The sequence below is a fragment of the Malania oleifera genome, chromosome 9 (assembly GCF_029873635.1).
Source record: "Malania oleifera isolate guangnan ecotype guangnan chromosome 9, ASM2987363v1, whole genome shotgun sequence".
Taxonomy (NCBI): Eukaryota; Viridiplantae; Streptophyta; class Magnoliopsida; order Santalales; family Ximeniaceae; genus Malania; species Malania oleifera.
The window spans coordinates 30,318,293-30,340,769 of NC_080425.1; the positions used below are offsets into that span (position 1 = coordinate 30,318,293).

The following is a 22,477-nucleotide window of genomic DNA, read 5'->3' on the forward strand; positions in this document are numbered from 1 at the left end:
ATCACTATCACATTTAAAGCAAGAACAAAATTTACCTTGTTTATAATAATACGGTCTGCATAAGCAACTTGTTCTACAGCCTCATTCACAATAAATCTAGGTTTCACTTCATTCAAATGTTGCATGGCATGCTTAGAGTCAACCAACGTAACAACTCCATCAAGTTTTACATAACGTGAAACTAGTTCATCACTACAAAATGTTTCAATAACAGGAGCAGGTTTAGCAAGGCCTGGACAAGAGACGACCAAGAAAAAAAATTATAATAAAAGAAGAAATATAAAGAAAGAAAATGTACAATCAAAGTGCGGATATAAATCCTAAAAGAAAAATAAAAACAGCAGCGAAGAACAAAAGGAAAAAATAAAATAATAAAAAATAAAATAAAAATTCATAGGGCCTTTCTCTGGGTTCTAAAGAGGTTTCTCCTCAACAGGGGTTTTCTCAGTAGGGTCTTGTTTATAAGAAGGCCAATAGTGAAGGTATGGGCGACCAGGCTCATCCATACCTGATCCCACTAGTGAACAGGTCCATTTCCTGGGCCAAAATTCACAGAAGCCAAAAAAGGACGATGGGGCCATCAGACAGTTGCTAACAAAGTCCAAGACCTCTCTTAAGTTAGACAAGACAAACCAAGAGTGGATAAACATTCAGTGTGCTATCAGGACTATTTTAGTTTGGTTTCGAAAACCATTCAGGAAGAAAATGAGGAAAACAACAACAACAACACGACAACAACAAAACCAAGCCTTAATCCCACTAGGTGGGGTCGGCTATATGAATCTTTTTCCGCCAATTTATGAGATCATGGATCATTTCTTTTGATTGATTCAAGGATATTATATCCTTACTATCCCTTCCAAAGTTATTTTAGGTCTACCCCTACCCCTTCTACTACCCCCTACAGTAACTATGTCACTCTTCCTCACAGGTGCACCATGTGGCCCTTGTTGCAAGTGTCCATACCATTTGAGTCGTCCCTCCCTTATCTTATCTTCTATAGGAGCTACACCTAACTTACCACGAATATGTTCATTCCTTAATTTATCTTTCAATGTTATACCACTCATCCATCTAAGCATTCTCATCTCGGCAACTTTTACTTTTTGGATATTATGTTTCTTCATTGCCCAACATTCCGATCCATATAACATAGTTGGTCTTATAGCTGTCCTATAAACTTCCCTTTCAATTTTAAGGGTATTCTATGATCACATAGCACACTTGAAGCACTTCTCCATTTTACCCAACCTACTTTAACTCTATGCATTACATCATCTTCGATTTCTCCTTCAACTTGCATAATAGATCCAAGGTATCGAAATCTACAAGTGTCATTTATTTCTTCATCATCAAGTTTAACTTTGTCTCCAATATTCCGCCTATCATTACTAAAATTACATTTCATATATTCTGTCTTATTTCTACTTATCCTTAAGCCTCTAGATTCCAAAGCTTCTCTCCATAATTCTAACTCAGCCTCTACTCCGTCCCTAGTTTCGTCAATTTATACAATATCATCTACAAACAACATACACCATGGGACCTCATTTTGAATACTCTTAGTCAATTGGTCCATCACTAAAGCAAAAAGATAAGGACTCAAAGCAGATCCTTGATATACATCTATGGTGATTGGAAATTCTCTAATTTCTCCATCTATAGTCCTTACACTAGTCATTACTCCATCGTACATATCTTTAATGACATCGATATACCTACTACATACACCTTTTTTTTCTAAAACCCACCATAGAACTTGCCTAGGTATCCTATCATATGCTTTCTCAAGGTCAATAATCATATGCAAGTCTCTCTTCTTTTTCCTAAATTTTTCCATTAATTTTCTTAAAAGATAAATAGCTTCTATGGTAGATCTCCCAGGCATAAAACCAAAATGATTTTCTGAGACCTTCATTTCTAACCTTAATCTTTGTTCAACTATCCTTTCCCATAGTTTCATCGTATGACTCATAAGTTTAATTCCACGATAGTTATTACAATTTTCAATATCTTCTTTATTTTTGTATATAAGTATTAAAGTACTTTTCTTCCATTCATCTGGCATTTTCTTAGTTTTTACAATTGTATTAAATAACTTAGTTAACCATATAATTCCGTTATCACCTAAGCATTTCCAAACTTCAATTGGGATGTTATCTAGTCCCATAACTTTCCCATTTTTCATCTTTTTTAGTGCAAACTTAACTTCGTTAACTCTAATTTTGCAAATAAATCTCATATTTTTAGTCTTTTCCTCATTTGACAATTCTAAGTTTAAACCTTCTATTTGATTTTCATTAAACAACTTACTAAAATAACTTCGTCATCTTTCTTTAATGTCTTCGTCCTTAACCAAGACAATATCATCCTCATTTTTTATACATTTTACATTTCCTAAGTCCTTACTCTTCCTTTCTCTAGTTTTAGCAAGTTTAAATATATCGCTTTCCCCTTCTTTTGTACCTAATCTATCATACAAACTATTAAATGATCTATATTTAGCTTCACTAATGGCCTTTTTTGCATCTTTTCTTGCCTCCTTATATTTTTCAAATTTATCTCTATTTCTACATTTTTGCCACGTTTTATAACAAGTTCTTTTAGTCTTTATGATTTTTTGTACATCTTTATCCCACCACCAACTCTCTTTGCTATTCGAGAATTTTACCCTTGATTCACCTAAAATCTTTTTTGCTATCTTTTTAATAGAGCTAGCTAATTTATTCCAAAGAATATTTGTATCTATCACATCCTCTATGGTCCAATCCCCATCTTTGATCATTTTATCTTTAAATTTTATTATATTTTTTCCTTTTAGGTTCCACCATCTAGTTCTCTTACACTAGTTTATTTTATCATTTTTCTTCCATTTTTTTATACATATATCTAACACTAAGACTCTATGTTGTGTGGTTAGACTTTCACCTGGAATAACTTTACAACCCTTGCATGATAAATGATCAACCCTCCTAGTTAGAAAAAAATCTATTTGACTTCTATTTTGTCCACTTTTAAAGGTTATTAAGTGTTCTTCTCTCTTCTTAAAACAAGTATTCATTATACTAAAATCATATGACATAGCAAAGTCTAAGATCATCTCCTCAGACTCATTTTTGTCTCCATATGTATCATCTCATAATTTTTATTATCTCTTCCAATGTGTCCATTCAGATCTCCTCCTATAAATATTTTCTCAATCCCTAGTATGTCTTGTATAATACTATCCATATCTTCCCAAAATTGTCTCTTAAGATTTTCTACTAAGCCGACTTCAGGAGCATAAGCACTAATGATATTTATTATCTCTTGTCCTAACACCATTTTGATTTTTATAATTTTATCCCCGACTCTAGTTACATCGACAATACTATCTTTTAAGTTTTTATCTATAATAATGTCTACTCCATTCTTATGTTTTTCTTTTCCAATGTACCAAAGTTTTAATCCTGATTTATCAATTTCTCTAGCTTTCTCCCCCACTAACAAAAAATCGCATTAGATCGGTTGTTGATTTTGTTTTTGTAGAAGGGTTTAGAGGCTGGTATATACAGGAGTAATAGTTAAAAAGAAGCTGGCATGGGTACAAAATCTTATGCTTCAGTTTTTAACTCAGAAAAATCTAAGGGCCCAAAGGTTTATGCTCAATGAAAGGCAGCTCTAATTGGGGCAAAAATGAGGGAAGTATATGAAGCGAAGAGAGAGCATTCTGGAGAGACAAGGCCAAAAATTTTAAGGAGAGATTCTGCAGGTGATTTGAGTATCATGGAAGATGCACTCGCTAGGATGAAGGGTATAGGAAGTAATCGAATTAGCAAAGAAAATAAGGTAAAGAAATGGGGAGATTTTTTAACAGTGGGCGTTTGTTGTTGTAGGAGATTCGGGAACAATATGGATGTGTCTGAATCCTCTGATGATCTTGTGGATCTTTCATATGTTCATCCAGCATCATTGGAAGGATTGGAGGGGGTTTCGATTTTTGATAGTAAGGGGTTGGATAACAAAATGCCGTGCATTGATGGTATTTTACCTACACCAGAGGAAGTGATTTTTAAGGATGGATTTAGAAGCCCAAGAAAAAATGGATAAATTGGATTTGAAAATGAGTAATGCTTGAGGAATGGAACTGCCTTTTATTGGGGGTAAGTTCAAAGCCAAGAAAGGTCAAAGGAAGCTAGCAAATCTGAAGTGCTCAGTGAATTACGATGGGAAGGGATTGAAGAGGGGTTTCCTTGGTTAATTGTTCTTTCTGTCTATTGTTTTTTAGTTTCTTCGTTTATTTTTTATTTTTATTTTTTTTGTTTTTTCTATTTTTATTTTATTTTATTTTTTGTCAGATGGACTTCTTGTCCCTTTAGTTTGTAACTTCTCTCTCTCTCTCTCTCAATCTAATATACCTTCTTTTATTATCTAAAAAAATAAAACTAAAATAAAAAAGTTGAACTTATCCATTAAAGCCCCTCACTAATCCCTTCCCATCATGGTTCACCAACACTTCAAATTCACTAATTCCTTCTAACCCTAATTCATTTTAGATTTACCACCATCAAACCCAACTTCATTTCCTCCATGATCAAACAAAGTAAGACCCAAGCTATCCAACAAATTTTGAGTTTGAATGTCTTTCTCAACAGATTCTTGAACTAGATTGGGTAGAAAATTCCATATTTTACCTTCAGTTCTTCTTTAGAAGCATCGTCTTCTTTGCGGGAAGAGTTGTCGGCAGCTAAGGGATCCGGGGAGTGTACTTGGGTTATTTGAGGGGTTTTCAACACTGTCTTATATCGGTAAACAAAACACTGGAGGTAGAAGAGAGACTAGAGATATGGAGGAATTCAAAGAATTTGTGTGCAAGAACACTTTCACGGATCTTTCTTTCTCGGTATGGAGTTCCATTTCGTCTAATTTGAGGAACTAATCATGTCCAAATTGGATTGTTTCTCAGTGTCTATGGAGTGGGAGGAGCACTTTCTAAACACTATCTAGAATTCCTTCCTAGGCCTAATTCCATCCACAACCCATCATGTTAGACATGATTCAAAAACACATGATTAAAAGCAGATGGTTTGAGGGACCTTGTTAGGCAATAGAGGAGAAATTAGGGTTGAGGGTTATACCAATTTTGTTGTGTCTTCCAAAATAGAAGGATTGAAGGAAATATTGAAAATATGGAACTGTGATGCACTTGGAGATATAAAGGTAAGGAAGGAAAGTCTAATCAAGTTGATGAAGGATTTGGATGTGAAGGATACTTTTGGTGGGATCCTTTCAGAAGTGAGGGAGGAGATTTAAGGTAAAGAAGGAATTGGCGAGTGTCCAACATTATTGGAATGAAAAATATAATCTAGAGGGAAAAGGCTAGAGCTCTTTGGCTCATGGAAGGAGGCAGAAACACCAAGTCTTTCAACACACTAACCAAGTACCACTGTAAAAGCTATTTGATTAATAGGGTACCAATGGATAAGAGGAAGTTGAGGAGCCAATTATGAAGAAAGCAATTTGTAATTTTTACAAGAACCTTCATTCGAAGGTGGAGGATTGGAGATCTTTACTGGAGGGCCTAGATGTGGAATTGGGGAGAAAAAGGCAAGGTGGTTAGTGGCTCCCTTCAACGAAAGGTAGGCTGAAGTGGCAATTTGAGAGCTTAATGGAGAAGGAAAAAGACCCAAAGTCCTCCATTCTTACTAACTTGGAATGAGGTAGTGAGGAAGGATTTAATAGGCTCTTAATTTAGGCGAAGAAAATGCTCTCAATCACATGAATTGGCGGAAAAGGATTCATATAACTGACCCCACATAGTGGGATTTAGTTATTGTTATTGTTGTTCAACAATGCCTTAAGAATACTAAGGCAAGGAGATCCTCTCTTGCCTTTTCTGTTTATCTTGGTGTTGGAAGTGCTCAATGAGATGTTGACTAGAACAGAAGAAAGCAGTTAGATCTATGGATTCAAAATCAAGGGCAGTAAGCTTGATAGGAGAATCTGACATCTCCCTTTCACTGTCAATACAATTGTTTTCCGTAGGGCAAACTTGGAGAAGATTGTGAATCTGAGATCCAATTGAAGCAGCTTCTGAGTTGAAGGTAAACTTGGGTAAGAGTGAGCTCATCCCCGTTGAGCTAGGGTTGGGATGTGATTTTTTAGTAGAAGTATTGTGTTGTAAGGTAGGGAATCTACGAACCCAGTACTCAGGTCTTCCTCTAGGAGTGAAGTTCAAGGACAAAATAACTAGGATCCAGTGGGGGAGAGATTAGATAGGAAGCTTATGGGTTGGAAAAATCTGAAAGGGGATAGGTTGAATGTTACTAAGAACACCTACTCTAATCTACTAGTTTACTATTTGTCTCTCCTGCCCATTCCTTGTATACTGGCAACATAGTAGAAGTTTATAGAGAATATATTCCTTCGGGCAGGTTAATCTTCCCTTGGTGAATTGGTGGTAATCAGTGGAAAAACCAGGAAATCAAGGAGAATTAGGATAATTTTCAACAAGGCTTTGCTAGGTAAGTGGCTCTGAAGTTTCATGGTGGAGAAACAACAGAACTGGAGGAAGTTATAGAGGTAAATATGGTTTGAATGTTGACTTTATAAGTCCTATCCAGTTTTGATTATGACAAATCCAAGGTATCTGACTTGTGCATCTAGTGCTTGAACAAGTAATTCTCTTGAAGGCACGTAGAGTTGAGGTACGACCAAAGCCATGAGGAACTAAAAGATAACTTCATCTAGCGTATGGCTTAACAAAATGAAGAGCAAGAGTTGAAGACATTTCTATTCTTGTATTGTAAATTGCATTAAAGTTTGGTCTATAATAATGCATTCATGCATGATGGGATTGACAGCTCAACAAAGGCCATAGACTGACCTTAGGTCCTAAAACCTTTCACAAAAAACCCCCTAACTAAAAAACCATACTCATACATATAGGGGTGAAATCTTTAAAGTCAAAATCAAGGGAAAAATCTTGGTTTTTCACTGACCTCGGTCGACCAAACCTTTCAGGCTCAAAATAGCTTAACTGACCGACCATGCCTTAAGGGAAAAATAGTAACTTTGTTCAAGGTCAACCAACTGGCCCAAAAATAAACATAAATGGACAGTCGACCGACCATAAAAATCTTGGCAAATCTAATGCTCAGTCAACCGTGCTAAATGAACTAAATTTAGCCTCGACCGACCGACCTTCATGCTCAACTGACCGTTTATAAGGCTCAGTCAACCTAAGTATTGTAACTTTGGAAATCGCCTATGGCCAGCAAACCGGCCTCTTTCTCAGTTGACCGAACCATAAGAGAATTCAAAATTTGACCTAGCTCAATCGACCGATGCTTTGCACACTCAACCAACCCTCTTGGGTTGTCCAATATTTTCAGCACAAAAATATGTTTAAATTTCTAATTAAACTTTTCCAAATATCCCACTGTGTCCCTAACAGTTATAATTTTTGAGAACTCTATATATACCCCATTACAAAGCTTGATTAGCACTTTTGATTAGCTTGAAAAATTCTCTCAACATATTTTGTGCTATTCTTGTTATACTCTCACATACAAGCATTCATTTCACTCTCTTTCTCATACTTGTTTGCAAAATCCATTTTGAAAGAGAGCATTAAACTCATCTCCTTCACTTGCATATTGATTGCAACTTGAAGAGAGGTTGAGTACTCATTCTAGAGAGCATTTTACATTCATTTCAAAGCTTGTACTCTCACTCATACAGACATCTTCGAAATTATTTTTTAAAGAGTAAGCTTGAGTTCTTCCCATGTTATTTGATTCATAAATATTTTTGGGAAGACTCTCCGTAGCTTGTGAATCTTTGCATTCTTATTGCAAGATTCAAAGGCTTGTATTGTGTTCTATTGGAAAAATATATTTGGCAAGCAAAACCCTAATATCTCTCACACTTCTTATTTGAAAAATATTTTGAGATTTTTTTGGGTTCGTGAGATCTTTTGATAATACACTCGGTGAACATTATATATCTTGAATCAAAGATCATTTTATAATACTCTCACACATTCTCTTACATATATACATTTTTTGAGAGATTTCATATAAACTCTATTGAGTTTAAACTCCCATCATACAAGAGTGCATTGAGATTCATTTTATACATCATTTGCTTGTTGTAGAAGCATTATACTTGTACACAAAAACTTTCATCTTTGTATTCCCGACGTGTGGTCCGAAGAGGAAGACACTAACCTGTAAAGTGCACCGGTGTGGCTTAAGCCCGATTAGGTGAGCTAGGAAGCCCACCCGGTAAGTGGGCTGGGGTGTCTCCACCTCGTAGGGAGAGGTTGTAAACGGCGTTGCTCCGCCCGTTAAGTAAGCATTTAGTGAATCCTCAAGTGGATTCACTTGAGGCAGGGACGTAGACACTGTTTTCCGAACCTCGATAAAAACCCAGTGTCACTCTTTCCTTGTACTCTTTACATTCTTACACTTGCTTATTTTACTTGTTGATATTACTGCTTGTACACTTAACTGTTAATTTGAGTTTGATTGGGAAATACTGATACTGTTATATTTGCTTAGATTATTTTGACATTCATATAATTGTTCGTTTTGTGTTTGGATTAGAAAGACTCTACGTTGGGAAATACAGATCTTGATCTTAGTTTGACCTAGAGGTTTTAAAAGCTCCAATTCACCCCCCCCCCTCTTGGGATTACACCAAAAATCACATTTGGTATCAGAGTCTCGCTGCATAGACTTAAACATTTTTGTAAAAGATCGCAATGGCTCATACTAGTGTAACCCCTTTTGGTGAGGGACAGTCTTCCACACGTCCTCCAATTGTCATTGGCATTAATTACACCTTTTGGAAACAAAGAATGCGCATTTTTCTTCAAAATATTGATTGGAAGGTGTGGAGGGTTGTCACCAAAGGAGATTTTGTCCCAATGGAAACTGTAGAGGGTAAGAGTGAACCTAAAACTAAAGATGAATAAACTGATGATGATATGAAGGGAGTTAATGTAAATGCTACTGCAATGAATGCCCTATACAAAGTTCTAGATGTTAATGAATTTAATAGGGTTATGACATGTACATCTGCGAAAGAAATATGGGATAAACTAGAGGTTACGTATGAAGGCACTAGAGATGTTAAGGATAGTCGCATTGACATGTTAACTAGTGCATATAAGGCATTTAAAATGAACTCTAGTGAATCCATACAAAGCATGTACACTCGGTTCACACATATCACCAACTCTTTGCATGCACTTGGTAAGACTTACCCAACTTATGAAATGATTACGAAAATTCTTAGGGGTCTACCGCCAATCTGGGAGGCAAAAGCCACTACTATAGCTGAGGGGAGAAACCTAAAGGCAATGACATTGGATGAGCTTATTGGATCGATCATCACATATGAAATGACAGTAAATGAGAGGTTAAGCGAGCACAACAAAGCAAAGAAAGTGACTGCTCTAAAAGTTTCTACCAGCAGCTCCAGTGAAGATAGTGATGAGGAGTCAGAAGAGGACATGGCATTGCTAACCAAGAAGTTCAACAAGTTCTTTAAGAAAAACAGGAAATCATCCCGAAAGTTTCCGAGCTCAAAATCTGAAAAGGGAGAGTCAAGCAGAAGAAAGCAAAAATCAGATCCTCTCATTTGTTACAATTGTAATGAAACCGGACATATTAGATCAGATTGCCCGCTACTAAAAAAGGACTTGAAAAAGAAGAAGATGGCAATGAAGGCCGGCACGTCTTGGGATAGACGTTGTACCAGTGGCTCAGACACAGAAACCAGCGACACTGAAGTCACAAACTTATGTTTAATGGCACACAGTGACCACGAGGTACATTCTTCATGCTCTTTATTGTCTTATTATTCTAGTGATAATTCTGATGTTGATAGCATGCCTACATATGAAGAATTGCAACTTGAGTATATTTGTGTTCATAAATTGCTTAATAAAATGACTAAGAAAAATGATGATTTGAAAATCAAATATAAATATTTGTCAAATGCATTTGAAAAAGAAAAGAAACCTTGGTCCTCTCTATTGAAAGAAAAAATTTGAAAATTGTCAGTCTAAAGAGAAAATTGGAAGATAACACCAAAATAATTGATAAATTCACGAAGGGCCAAAACAACTTTGAAAAACTCCTTGGGTCCCAAAGAAATTCTCTAGAAAAAGAAGGCCTTGGGTTTAATGGAAAAGAAAATAGGAGGCAGAAAAATCTTTATATGGGATATTTTGTAAAAGAATCAAGATCATTTATTCCATCTAAAAACTCCTATAGTCATACAACGTGTTTCAAATGTAAAAGAAAATGCCATATACGATTTGATTGTCCATTTAAGAATAGAAATGTTAAAACTAAGAAGGTCTAGAGAGTTAAGGGAGATTCACTCACTAATCCCTATGGGCCCAAGAGAAATTGGGTACCAACAGTAGTCACTCGAATGCTTTTTGCAAGTGTGCTTGAGGTCATCCTCCACCAAGGACAAGTGGCACATGGACAGCGGCTGCTCACAACACATGACGGGTGATAAGGCCAGGTTCGCTTCCATTACACCCAAAGATGGAGGATTCGTGACCTTCGGGGACAATGCAAAGGGCAAGATCATCAAAGTAGGTAAGATAGGTAAGGAACCTTCTATTGTTGTAGATAATGTTCTACTCGTAGATGGTTTGAAACATAATCTAATGAGTATAAGTCAATTATGTGATACAGGATATAGGGTGTCCTTTGAGCATGATAAATGTCTAGTAGAAAACATGTTAGAAAATAAAGTGCTATTTACTGCTAAATGATATGAAAAAGTGTATACTACTAGCTTTGATCATTTAGCTTCTCAGCATGTGAAATGTTTTTCCGCTATAAATAAGGCTAGTTGGCTTTGACATAGGAGACTAGGGCATGCCAGCACTGATTTGTTATCAAAACTAGTCAAAAATGAATTAGTCAAAGGCTACCCAAAGACACGGTTTGTGAAATATAAAATTTGTGATGCATGTCAATTGGGTAAGCAAACTAAATCTAGCTTTAAGAAAAAAAAAATCATCTCCACTACTAGGCCACTTCAACTGCTGCATCTAGATTTGTTTGGTCCTAATCAAATTCAGAGTATAGGAGGAAAATCATATGTTTTTTGTAATTGTTGATGACTATTCTAGATTCACATGGGCATTATTCCTAGGACACAAAGATGAAGCATGTGAAAATCTTGCTAGATTATGTAGAAAAATTCAAAATGATAAAGGGTATAAAATCTCACATATCTAGAGTGATAGAGGAGAAGAATTTAAAAATAGGGATATGGAAGAATTTTGTGATTATCTTGGTAATTCCCATAACTTCTCACCACCTAGGACTCCCCAACAGAACGGAGAAGTTGAGAGAAAGAATAGATCTTTACAGGAAATGGGTTAAACAATGCTTAATGGACATAAATTACCCAAATATTTCTAAGCTGAAGCAGTGAGCACTACTTGCTACGTAATGAATAGAGTTTTGATCAGGTCCACTCTCAACAAAACCCCTTACAAATTGTGGAATGGCCATAGACCTAATATTTCCTACTTCCACGTTTTTGGCTGTAAATGTTTTGTTCTAAGAGATAATGAGAACCTAGGAAACTTTGATTCGAAATCTGATGAGGGAATCTTTCTAGTTTATGCATTAGTTAGTAAAGCCTACAAGGTGTATAATAAGAGAACATTGACTGTTATAGAGTCCATCCATGTAGTGTTTGATGAGTCCAATCCCTTCTCTAAAAAGTTTAATAAGGATGATATTGAAATAAGAAAGGGATTAAAAAATTTCTTGCAAAATCGAAGCATTCATTTCACTCTCTTTCTCATACTTGTTTGCAAAATCCATTTTGAAAAAGAGCATTAAACTCATCTCCTTCACTTGCATATTGATTACAACTTGAAGAGAGGTTGAGTACTGATTCTAGAGAGCATTTCACATTCATTTCAAAGCTTGTACTCTCACTCATGCATTCATCTTCGAAATTACTTTTCAGAGAGTAAGCTTGAGTTCTTCCCATATTATTTGATTCATAAATATTTTTGGGAAGACTCTCCATAGCTTGTGAATCTTTGCATTGTTATTGCAAGATTCAAAGGCTTGAATTATGTCCTATTGGAAAAAAAAATTTTGGCAAGCTAAACCCTAATATCTCTCACAATTCTTATTTGAAAAATATTTTGAGATATTTTTTGGGTTCGTGGGATCTTTTGATAATACACTTAGTGCACATTATATATCTTGAATCAAAGATCATTTTATAGTACTCTCACACATTCTCTTACATATATAAACTTTTTAGAAAGATTTCATATAAACTCTATTAAGATTAAACTCCCATCATACAAAAGTGCATTGAGCTTCATTTTGTACATCATTTGCTTGTTGTAGAAGCATTATACGTGTACACAAAAATTTTCATCTTTGTATTCCCAACATGTGGTCGGAAGAGGAAGGCACTAACCTATAAGGTACACCAGTGTGGCTCAAGTAACCAAGCTAGGAAGCATGGTCCTGTAAGGTGTAGGTTTAGCCCCACTACGTAAGTGGGCTGGGGAGCCTCCGCCCCGTAAGGAGAAGTTGTAAACGGCGTTGCTCCGCCCGTTAAGTGAGCATATAGTGAATCCTCAAGTGGATAGGCTTGAGGTGGGGACGAAGGCACTATTTGCCGAACCTCTATAAAAACCCTGTGTCACTCTTTCCTTATACTCTTTACATTCCTGCACTTGCTTGCTTATTTTACTTGTTGATATTACTGCTTGTGCACTTAACTATTAATTTGAGTTTGATTGGGAAATACTGATACTGTTATATTTGCTTAGATTATTTTGACATTCATATAACTGTTGATTTTGTGTTTGGATTAGAAAGACTTTAGGTTGGGAAATACTGATCTTGATCTTAGTTTGACCTAGAATTTTTAAAATCTCCAATTCACCCCCCCCCCCCCCCCCTCTCTCCTTGGGATTACACAAAAAATCACACTGAAGCATAATGGTTGGATCATGAAGCAGCCAATGGGAGCATAAGTTGGGATGTGGAAATACATTAGGAAATACTAGGATTTTTTCTCTTTGATCAGATCATATTTGAGGTGGGGGGGGGGGGGGGTTCTAGATTTTTTTTTTTTGGACAGTGGTGCAGGGAAATCCCTTTTTAAATTTTTAAGGCAGTTTCCAGATTTATTCAACCATTAAACAAGGAAGTCTTGTTCAGTTCCAACTTCTCAGTGGTTGATGGGACCTGGGGGGGCTGTCTGGGAGGTGATATTCAGGAGAAGAGCCATTGATCAGGAGTTGGGATTTTTTTTTTTTTTTTTTCACGCATTTTTCCCTTTTTTTGGCTTGGCATAGGAGTTGCATAAGTGGTGGAATAATGTGGTGAGAGAGATTAAAACCAAGAAAAAGGATTTTGAAGTCAGATCCAACTATCAGATATGCAGCAATGACTCTTTAGGACAGGTTGAGATCTATATTCCTTGGAAAGCTGTTTGGAAGACATTTGCACCTCCCAAAATTGCTTTCATTGGCTAGCAAGATGCTTCAAAAAGAATCTTGACTCTTGATAATAAGCAAAAGAGGGGGATCTATGCAATTTCTCGCTATTTTTTGTGTAAGAGCAAGTAGAGTCAGTGCATCATTTGTTAATCAGCTGCAGCTGGTCCAGAGTCATATGGGATAGTGCTACAGCCATGATGGGACTGAAATGGGCAGAAGCATGTTACTTTCATATTACCACGGTGTTATTTGCATTAATGTACAACAAATGAGTGAGAATTTTTAGTCTTCTCTGTTAAATTTTAATTAACTTTTAGTAAAAGGCCAAGATTAGTTTTCCAGGCTGTTAATAGAATCTTTTTATTTGCAGAACTATCCTCCCACCATCCTTGGCAAGCCAACCCATACTCATAATTCAAGGGCCACCCTGCAGCTACACCAAATGATTAACTTGGGATTTAAATCTATGTTCAGATATAATAAGCTTATTTGATTCACAATGTAGGATTTCACAGTAGAAAGAACACAAATGTTACAACAGAAAAATCTTGATGTCAGAGCTTCAGACTTTGAAAATGAACCTGTGGTTTCTATTACTATATGATCGAATTTGTCTCGCTTTTTCTTAACCAACTCCAACAGCATTTTGACCAGATCTCCCCTCACAGTACAACACAGGCAACCATTATTGACCATTACAATTTCCCCACTGACAGAAGAATGATCAGCAACCAATGAACCATCAATATCCACCTCACCAAACTGCCAAACATGAATGAAAGTATTAGTAAATAAATGTTAAAAAAGCTATAAGCATTGTAATGAAAAAGCAACAATGCTTCAATAAACTAATAGATAAGGATTACACAGATCAATCATCAAGAGCTTCAATGTGCGTTCTTCATGTCATGCTGGCCAACAATATAAAGAATGAACATGTCTGAAATGAGAAAATATAGATTAATTTGCAAGTTTCAGCAAATGCAGTCACCATATACCAAATCTTGTGCCTATCAGCCATTGTTTACTAGAATTCACCTTAATGATGTCTCAACTATTGTTGGTTAAGCAGAGCCAGTTTATTAAATAAAAATTAAAATAATTCCTATACAAAAGCACATTTATGAAAATATGTACAAACAGGAAAACGCACACACAAACAAACCCACTTGCAAAGTTGAAACAGAATCTGCACACAAGTTGAGGTACAACTGTACAACTTGCAAAGATGGAACAACTAAGCATCAATGCACAATTTGAGTCCTGATTTGTGTTGATTCATGGTCATACAATCAATATCTAGAGACAAAAATTAGAAATATTTAAAAGAAATAAAGACTCAATTTATGTACAGAATGTCAATCCTATTTAATATATAGAAATATGTTTAACCATTCTACTCCATTCATTGATATTTTTTTTACAGTACTCTATTCATTGATATCTTAACCATTGGAATACAGAACAAAAAATATCCCATCTTTTCTCACTGCCAGATATGCATCCTTTTTGGCACTCTGTCACTGTAGGAACTTTAAGTGGCCCATTTCATTGCCTCAAATAACAATCATCAGTGTTATCACACATGAAAGCCATCCAAGGAAATTTATAGTTTATAAATATAATGCATAAGAACTTTCGGCAACCAAATATTTTTTATTAGGAAACACGCACAAACTCCAAAACCACATGCACATGCATCCCTTCCCTTTGGGCATAAGGGATGTCAAACACTGGTCCTCCCTGTGGACTGAGCTACAGGGCTATGCTCAACCAGTATTAAAAGGGATGTTTTACTCCTTAGATGGCAGTAAATATCCATTACTAATCATCCATGCCAACTATCCAAAAGCAGGAACAATATATCTGATTGACCCAGACAGAATCAGAGAATATTAAACAACACCCCCCCCCCCACCAAAAACAATTAAAGAAAACAAAAAAAAAAAAACAAAAAACAAAAAACAAAGAAAGGCCATGTTGATCCCATCTTGCATATAAAGGCATAGATATTTAAAAGAATCAGGAGCATGGATTCGTCAATGCCAGAATAATATTATGTTGGAATTGGATTTTGATGATTGACAGAACATGTGTGAGACATGATGAATGACAAAACATATATCATGTGCTTAATTGAGATAATCATTAAATTATGTTTGTGTTGTTCTCCTTTGCGCTCTGATATTTTGTGATTATGCTATATGTGTCTAGAAGTGGAGAAGAATTGAAATAGTATTTCTTTTTAAAAAAAAATAAGGTACAATCTGAATGTCTTATAGACTACAAGGATAATCTAAAAGGAAAGAATAAAAAAAGGAAGGATTGACAATTGCTAACAAATCTCCTAGAATATCTCCTAAGAATATATCATAGAATATCTCCTAAGAATATTTACATAATTATAGAAATTTCTCCTATGATCAATGAGAATTGACTGGATAAATTTGGAAACTTTCCAACACTCCCCCTCAACCTGGTTTGAAGATGTCTTCCATAGACAGCTTGCCAATCAAATTTTCAAATTGCTTCTTTCTTAGTCCTCCTGTTAAGTATATCTGCTGCTTGTTCAATAGTAGAGATATAGGGTAAACAAATCAGTCCACTATCCAGCTTCTCCTTTATAAAATGCTTGTCAACCTCAACATGTTTTGTTTTATCATGAAGCACTGGATTGTGAGCAATGGCTATGGCAGATTTTTTATCGCAATACAGTCTCATAGGTAGTGGATTAGTGACTTTCAATTATTCCAATAATTTTTTAATCCACAACACTTAACAAATTCCATGAGCAACTGCTCTATATTCTGCTTCTGCACTACTCCTAGCTACCGCATTTTGTTTTTTGCTTCGCCATGTAACCATATTTCCACCAACAAAGGCAAAATAACCAGAAGTTGATCTTCTATCAGTTATACTCCCAGCCCAATCTGCATCAGTGTATACCTCTCAACTTGTAAATGTCTATGGTCTTCAAACAATAGACCTTTTCCAGGAGTTCCCTTTAAATATCTCAGGATTCTATAAACTGCATCAAAGTGGTCAGGTCCTGGTGAGTGCATGAATTGGCTTACCATACTGACAGCGAAGGCTATGTAAAAACGTGTATGTGATAGATAAAGTAGCCTTCCAACCAATCTTTGGTACTGGTCTCTATTGGTTACTTCTTCAGGCTTGGCAGGTTGTAGTTTAAGATTAGGCTCTATACATGTCTCAGCTGCTTTACACCCCAGTAAACTTGTTTCTCCAAGCAATTCAAGCACATATTTTCTCTGTGAAACAAAATTACCTTCTCTTAACCTTGCAAATTCCATACCGAGAAAATACTTCAAGTCACCCAAGTCTTTAATCTCAAATTCATTAGCAAGCATCTGTTTTAATTTCTCAAGTTCCTTGCTGTCATTACATGTCAAAATAATATTGTCAACATAGACAATTAGAATAGCAACCTTCCCTTCACTTGAGTGCTTATAGAACATGGTGTGAGCAGCTTGACCTTGGCTGTAATCATGACCCTTTATAGCCTTCCCAAAGCTTTCAAACCAAGCTCTCAGAGATTGCTTGAGCCTATACAATGATTTTTTCAATTTACACACCTTATCTCAGCCAAGATTACTTTCAAAAACCTGGTGGTAATTCCATAAACACTTCTAGATCTCCATTTAAAAAAGCATTCTTTACATCCAACTGGTGTAAGGGCCAGTTAGAATGTACAGCTAAGAAGAGTAACACTTGGATTGAGTTTATCTTGGTCACTGGAGCAAAAGTTTCTTGATAGTCTATTTTGGTAAATCAACAATTTCCCAAGTACTGTGTCCTGTAGTGCATTCATCTCTTCAAGAACTGCTAACTTCCAATCCGGATGATCCATAGCTTCCTGAATGGTCCTTGGAACAAATAGGTGAGAAATATTGGATGTAAAGGCCTTATGATTATGAAAGAGTCTATGGTATGATAAATATTTGGCAATGAGGTGTGGGGAACAGTTTCTAACTCCTTTCCTAATGGCTATAGGTACATCAAGGTCAGTAGATTGATCAACCTAGAAGTGTAGTAGAAGGATTACCTAGGATTTTCAAATGACCAGTTTTTGGAGGTGATGATTGATTCTGCTCTGAAATTGTGGGATGATCCTTAGTATTAGAACGATACCTGCCTCTAGTATAAACACGAAGCTCAGATGAGGTTTTATTCTGTAGCAATTCTCCCCCTGTTTGTGATTCCCTTATCCATTGTACAGGCAGATTGGGATTTCCATTTTTGAACTATTTAAAATTTCAGTTCCTTGAATGTTTTGCAAAGGGATGTCAAGGTCAAGGAAAACATTAGGCGTTGGTATAGAAGTTTGCCAAAACTGATCTTCACTACTCTCTTTCACCCCCTAAAGATAAGTTTGGTTAAAGTATGACTAATTTTAAACAAAAACGACATCCATACTGATGTGAATTTTTTTTGTTTTTGGGTTCAAACATTTGTACCCTCTCTTCTTGAGAGCATATCCAAGAAACACACATTTTTCAGCCCTAGGATCAAGTTTAGATCTAAGATGAGCTGGAATATGAACAAAAACAATGCATCCAAATACCTTTAGAGGTAGACCAGAAATTACCCTATTATCAGGAAAGGATTTTTTAGGCATGCCGAAGGAGTGATATACTACAGCACATGGGTAGGCATTCTATTAATAAGGTAACAAGCAGTTAGAATAGCATGCCCTAATCTAAGATGCCAAAGCATTATCACGCACGGGGATTGAACTAGTACTACCACTCAAGCCCTAAACTTGTTTATTGCTAAATAGGGTATCATCAAAATAATAAAGGCCATCGATCATCCTAGCAATACCAATCATCGCCCCCGAGTTCTGGTCCTGAAATTCACAGTGAGAATCAAAGAATATGATACGACAGCTAGAATCATAGGAAAATCTACCAACAAACAGAAAATTGCAAGTGAGTTTAGGAACATGAAGGACAGATTTTAATTCTATTTTCCAATAAATTCTAATTGAACCTACTCCTGCAATGGATGAAAGACTCCCATCTGCAATCCTAACCTTTTTATTATCCGAACAAGGATGATAAGATTGAAACAATTGAGATATACTGGTCATAAGGTCGGATGCACCTGAATCAATAATCCATTGTGCAAAGGCTAAAAAACTGGAATAGGCACTCGGCATATTACCTATTTGGGCCAAGGAACCAATAGAAGTACCGGATATCGGATTGGATTTCAGCAATTGAAGAAGTTGATCCATCTGCTCTGAACTTAGAACATTGGTCTGGGCTTCATTTGCTCTAGGAATCACTTGGTTGTTTCCAGGTCCAAGTTTGTTGCTCTTCCAATTTGCTGGTTTTCCATGTAGTTTCTAGCAGGTTTCTCGGGTATGGTGTGGCTTCTTACAATAGTCACACCATACTTGAGATTTTTGATTGGGATATGATCATTGTACAAAGGCATAAGCAACAACCAAAATAGTACGATTAGCAACAACCAAAATAGTAGGATTAGCAGCATCAGCCCTTTTTTTCTTTAGCATAACATTCCGACAACAATCTTCACATCTCACTTCAGAAATACCTCTCCGATTGGAGGCAAAGGTTGTCTACTAAGAATCCTCCCCTTGACCTCATCAAACTCATCTTTGAGTCCAACCAAGAATTTAAAAATTCTAGCATTTTCCACCATCTTCTTGTTGTAGTTGCAATCACCAGGGCTCTTCCATTCATAATCATTGAATAGATTCAAGTCCTGCCACAGTTCCTTTAGGGACATTAAAATACTTAGTCACACTATCTTCCCCTTGTTGGGTCATGCCAATTTTTTGCTGCAATTCATAAATCAAAGAATAATTTTCCAGGTCAGAATACATCTGACTAACATTATCTCAAAGTTCTTTTGCAGTAGGATAGCACATGTAATTAGCACTAATATCTTCATCCATTGCATTCACAAGCCAAGCCATAATCATGGAATTTTCAGCATCCCATATAGCATATGATGGGTCTGCTCTGTCAGGGGCCTTGGTTTCACCAGTAAGGTACCCAATCTTACCTCTCCCGTGGATATACATTCGAACTTACTAAGACCACCTCAAGAAGTTGGCTTCATTGAGATGGATATTTGTGATTTGGACTGAATGGGATTCAGTATGGGCTACTTTGGTTTCAGTTTTGGTGTTGACCACAGGTTCAAGTCTGGCCATGGTAGAAGTTTCAGAAATTTCAGACATAATGGTGGCTGAATAGGGTTAAGGCAATAAGGCCTAGGTTTTAGAGGCTATGACTGCCAAAAGGAAAAGAAAACCAGGTTCTGATACCATCCAGAAGTGGAGAAGAATCGAAATAGTATTTCTTATTATTTTAAAATAAGGTACAATCTGAATGTCTTATAGACTACAAGTATAATCTAAAAGGAAAGAATAATAAAGGAAAGAATAACATGGAAAGAATGACAATTGCTAACAAATATCCTAGAATATCTCCTACAAATATATCCTAGAATATCTCCTAAGAATATTTACATAATTATAGAAATTTCTCCTAAAATCAAGGACAGTTGACTGGATAAATTTGGAAACTTTCCAATTATGTGACGTCCTACTATGAAATGGTTGTAAGGAGGAGATTCGTATATCCACTGCATATTGTAAAGGAGAGCATAATGCATAAAAAGCTCTTGCCATCATTAAAAGGGGGAGAATGTTCATGTTAGGTATTGGCAAGTGTCAAAACTTATATGTTTGACTAATGCATGATGATTTAACAGTTGTAATTACAGATGCTCGGACAGACAAACCTGCAGATGCTTTGACAGAGGTATTTAAAGATGCATTGACGGATGCAATGACAGATGCATCAACAGATACATTTACAGATGAATCAACAGATGTCCATTTTAAACACACGATTATAATAAATTTATTGTATTTAGATTGATTTGAATATATTTCCTATATTATAACTTGATTACAATCTCAATTAGATTTCTTATTAAGCTAATGACAACAGCTTTAATGAATACAATTCAAATTTAAATTTTGGTTTGACTTGACATTATTGAAGTTACTATATTCACGAAAGATCAAATCCTTGGAATTCAGTGAACTCTAGGATTCCATATCTTGAAGGATTTTTTTGGACATGGAAATTAAACCAAAGCTGGTTTGACATTGGAATTACTATATTTTTGGAAGTTCATTTGTCTTGGAAGGTCCAATGCTTAGAAAATGAGCTTCTACTTATCTCACAACCATAGTAGTTAAAAGCGCGCCTCAGGCGCAAGGCGCAGTGAGGCGATGAGTTCGCCGCCTCATATCAGGTGAGGCGAGGCGACCTGCAAGAGGCGAGACGAGGCGAGACGAGGCGCAGTGAAGCGCGAGGCGCAGTGAGGCGCGCCTTGGGTATTTTTAAGCCATTTAAAGGAGACAAACGAACAGAGCCCTAGCCCCTTTCGACCCTTCGAAGCCCTTCGTGAGTTCGTTTGCGAGCCTTTGAACCAGCCGGAAGCCTTCGCGACTTCGTCTTCGAGCTTCGACCAGGATCGTGAGTTCATCTTCGACATTTTGAAGAAGCACGACCTGCGCAACTTCGTTTCGAACCAGCCGGAGCCCTCGCGAGTTCGTCTGCCTGCCTTCGAAGCAGTCGTGAGTTCGTCTGACTGCCTTCGAGCACGACGTGAGTTCGTCACGTCGCCTTCAACACTTCGAACCTTTGTAAGTCTTCTTCTTCTTCTTCTTCTTCTTCTTCTTCTTCTGCTGCTGCTGTTGCTTGCGTCCCGCTGCCTGCTGCTTCTCTTCTCTTCTTCTTCTTCTTCTTCTTCTGTTGCTGCTTCTCTTCTTCTTCTTCTTCTTCTTCTTCCTGCTGCATGCTTGCTGCGTGCTGCTGACGGCTGCCTGCTTTTTTTCTTCTTCTTCTTCTTTATATGTAAGCTTACTGTTTTTTAATTTTTAATATTTAGTTTAATTAATGTAAGCTTATAAATTATAACTAATAACATAATATTTATTTTTTTCACAGAAATTTAGCTACTGTTTTTTAATTTATAATATTAACTTCAATTAATGTAAGCTTACAATTTATAACTAATACATAATATGTATATTTTTTACAGAAATTTAGCTACTATTTTTTAATTTATAATATTAAATTTAATTAATGTAAGCTTACAAATTATAACTAATACATAATATTTATTTTTTTTACAGAAATTTAGCTACTGTTTTTTAATTTATAATATTTAGTTTAATTAATGTAAGTTTATAAATTATAACTAATACATTATATTTATTCTTTTTATTGAAATTTAGGTACTGTTTTTTAATTTATTTGGAAATGCATTATGTAAGTCTTAAATTATAAATATATGATGCATTGTTTTTTCAGTTAGGATACGGGATACCAAGTCTAAAATCTTAAATGGATTCTAGTTCTGGATGTGAGGCCTCGTCAAAGAAAGATCCCGCATGGAAGTATGCACATTTGGAGGATCAAAAAAATAGAAATAATTTGACTTGCAATTTTTGTGCTAAAGTCACAAGGGGAGGAATATTTCGAGCAAAACAACACATTGTCGGAGGATTTCGAAATGTGAAAGAATGCTCTAAGTGCCCTACTCATGTACGTGAGGAGATTAAAGAGTATATGTTGAAGAAAGATATGGAAAAGGAGGAAAATGAGTTATTGCCCGACTTTGATGATATAGATCATTACGGTGAAAATGAAGAAGATGAAGTTCAAGAAATTGACATTCGTGGCAAGAGAGTGTTTACTAGTGATGGAAGTAAAAGATCATACCAATCCAACTTGAAGAAACCAAAACAGAAGGGGCCTATAGACTTGTTTTTTACTCCCGATCCAAAGAAAGCGATTCAAGCTAGGAAAGAAGGGAAGATGAAGCAAACATCAATAAATGAAGCGTGCAAAAAAGAACTTAGAAAAAAGGCAATGGGAGATTTTGCTAGGTGGATGTATGATG

General features: G+C 36.1%; 1 protein-coding gene across 1 annotated transcript in view; it reads right to left on the minus strand.

Annotated features, from left to right (window-relative positions):
- The window catches only part of LOC131164878 (uncharacterized), a 73,919-nt gene that overhangs the window by 16,619 nt on the left and 34,823 nt on the right, over positions 1-22,477 (minus strand). The window contains exons 3-4 of the mRNA XM_058122402.1: positions 14,080-14,260; positions 36-232 (exon numbers count right to left, since the gene is read on the minus strand). Of these exons, the coding sequence (XP_057978385.1) occupies positions 36-232; positions 14,080-14,260 (378 nt within the window). The remainder of the gene's footprint in view (positions 1-35; positions 233-14,079; positions 14,261-22,477) is intronic.